The 963-nt window shown below is 30.2% G+C and overlaps 2 protein-coding genes across 3 annotated transcripts in view; one reads left to right on the top strand and one right to left on the bottom strand.

The window, feature by feature from the left end:
* Positions 1 to 678, top strand: part of LOC100176861 (protein THEM6) — a 2,933-nt gene extending 2,255 nt beyond the window's left edge. Inside the window, exon 4 of the mRNA XM_018814665.2 lies at positions 1 to 678. Coding sequence (XP_018670210.1) covers positions 1 to 218 — 218 coding nt within the window. The 3' untranslated portion in view covers positions 219 to 678.
* LOC100177295 (actin-related protein 10) overlaps positions 547 to 963 on the bottom strand; it is an 8,283-nt gene continuing 7,866 nt past the window's right edge. Inside the window, exon 11 of one of the 2 annotated variants that reach the window (XM_026837292.1) lies at positions 547 to 928. The gene's annotated coding sequence lies outside the window, so the exon portion shown is untranslated. Of the gene's footprint in view, positions 948 to 963 lie in introns of both variants that reach the window. The other variant, XM_026837293.1, reaches the window with a different exon arrangement.

Here is a 963-nt window from a genome sequence, read left to right as displayed (position 1 = left end):
GTTTCCTCAGCCGTTTTAAAACCCACTCTGACTTTGTATACGCAACTATACTGACCAAGATGCACTGTACTGGCCAAACACCGATTCAGATTTTATGTGGGATGTTAAGCCTTGATAACCCTCCAGAAAAACCTCAGCTTTCCAAAGAGTTGGAGCTATTTATCAACTATAATAAAGAATCTTCACAAAGGCTGAGAAATGAGACAAAAAATGAATAGCTTTTAGTAAAACATGAAAACTAGATCAAAAAAATAAAATGTTTGCAAATTTGAGACAAAGAAGAATGAATCAATTTTAGCGAAACACCAAAACAGGATCAAAAAAGGAAAATATTTGCCAATTTAGATCAAAAAACACATGAATTGTGGTGATACATCAAAACTAGATTAGTTTGGTATCAAAAATAAGGAAAAATGTTTGCAAATTTGAGTCAAAGAACAATTTCGTTGTAGCGAAACATAACAACTGGATTATTTTGGTGTAAAATTGGGAAATGTCTGTAAAGTTTACAACAGCAAAATTAATGGCACTTAAATATACTTTTTAACTTTTACATGCAATAAATACAATTTGTTACTGACGCACATGCAGTTTACGCACACCTAATTTATATTGAAACTTTACATTCTTCAGTGTTATGAAACTGTGCGCATTCTACCTATTAAAATTGTTAAAACTTACGTGTTTGTGAAATATTGTTATACAAGAGTTGTATTGTGAACACAAAACTATGTCAAATTTCTGATCATTTTAATACAAACAGGACAGCCCGTAACTCCATATATATCTAACAAAAACTTTTCATTTTTAAAAGGTATACCATCTTTAGTGATGTTTTGAAATAAAGAAAATAGTAATTGTAACATTAATATACATAAGGCTGTTATGTTTTTATTGAGAATAACTATAATTTTTGTGTTTTAGGCACCTTTTTGTTCATAACGGAACTAGTGCAGGATACTA

This window comes from Ciona intestinalis, chromosome 13 (genome assembly GCF_000224145.3).
Source record: "Ciona intestinalis chromosome 13, KH, whole genome shotgun sequence".
Classification (NCBI taxonomy): Eukaryota; Metazoa; Chordata; class Ascidiacea; order Phlebobranchia; family Cionidae; genus Ciona; species Ciona intestinalis.
Note: the sequence above shows the minus strand (reverse complement) of the source record. Positions and strands in the feature narration are given on the sequence as shown.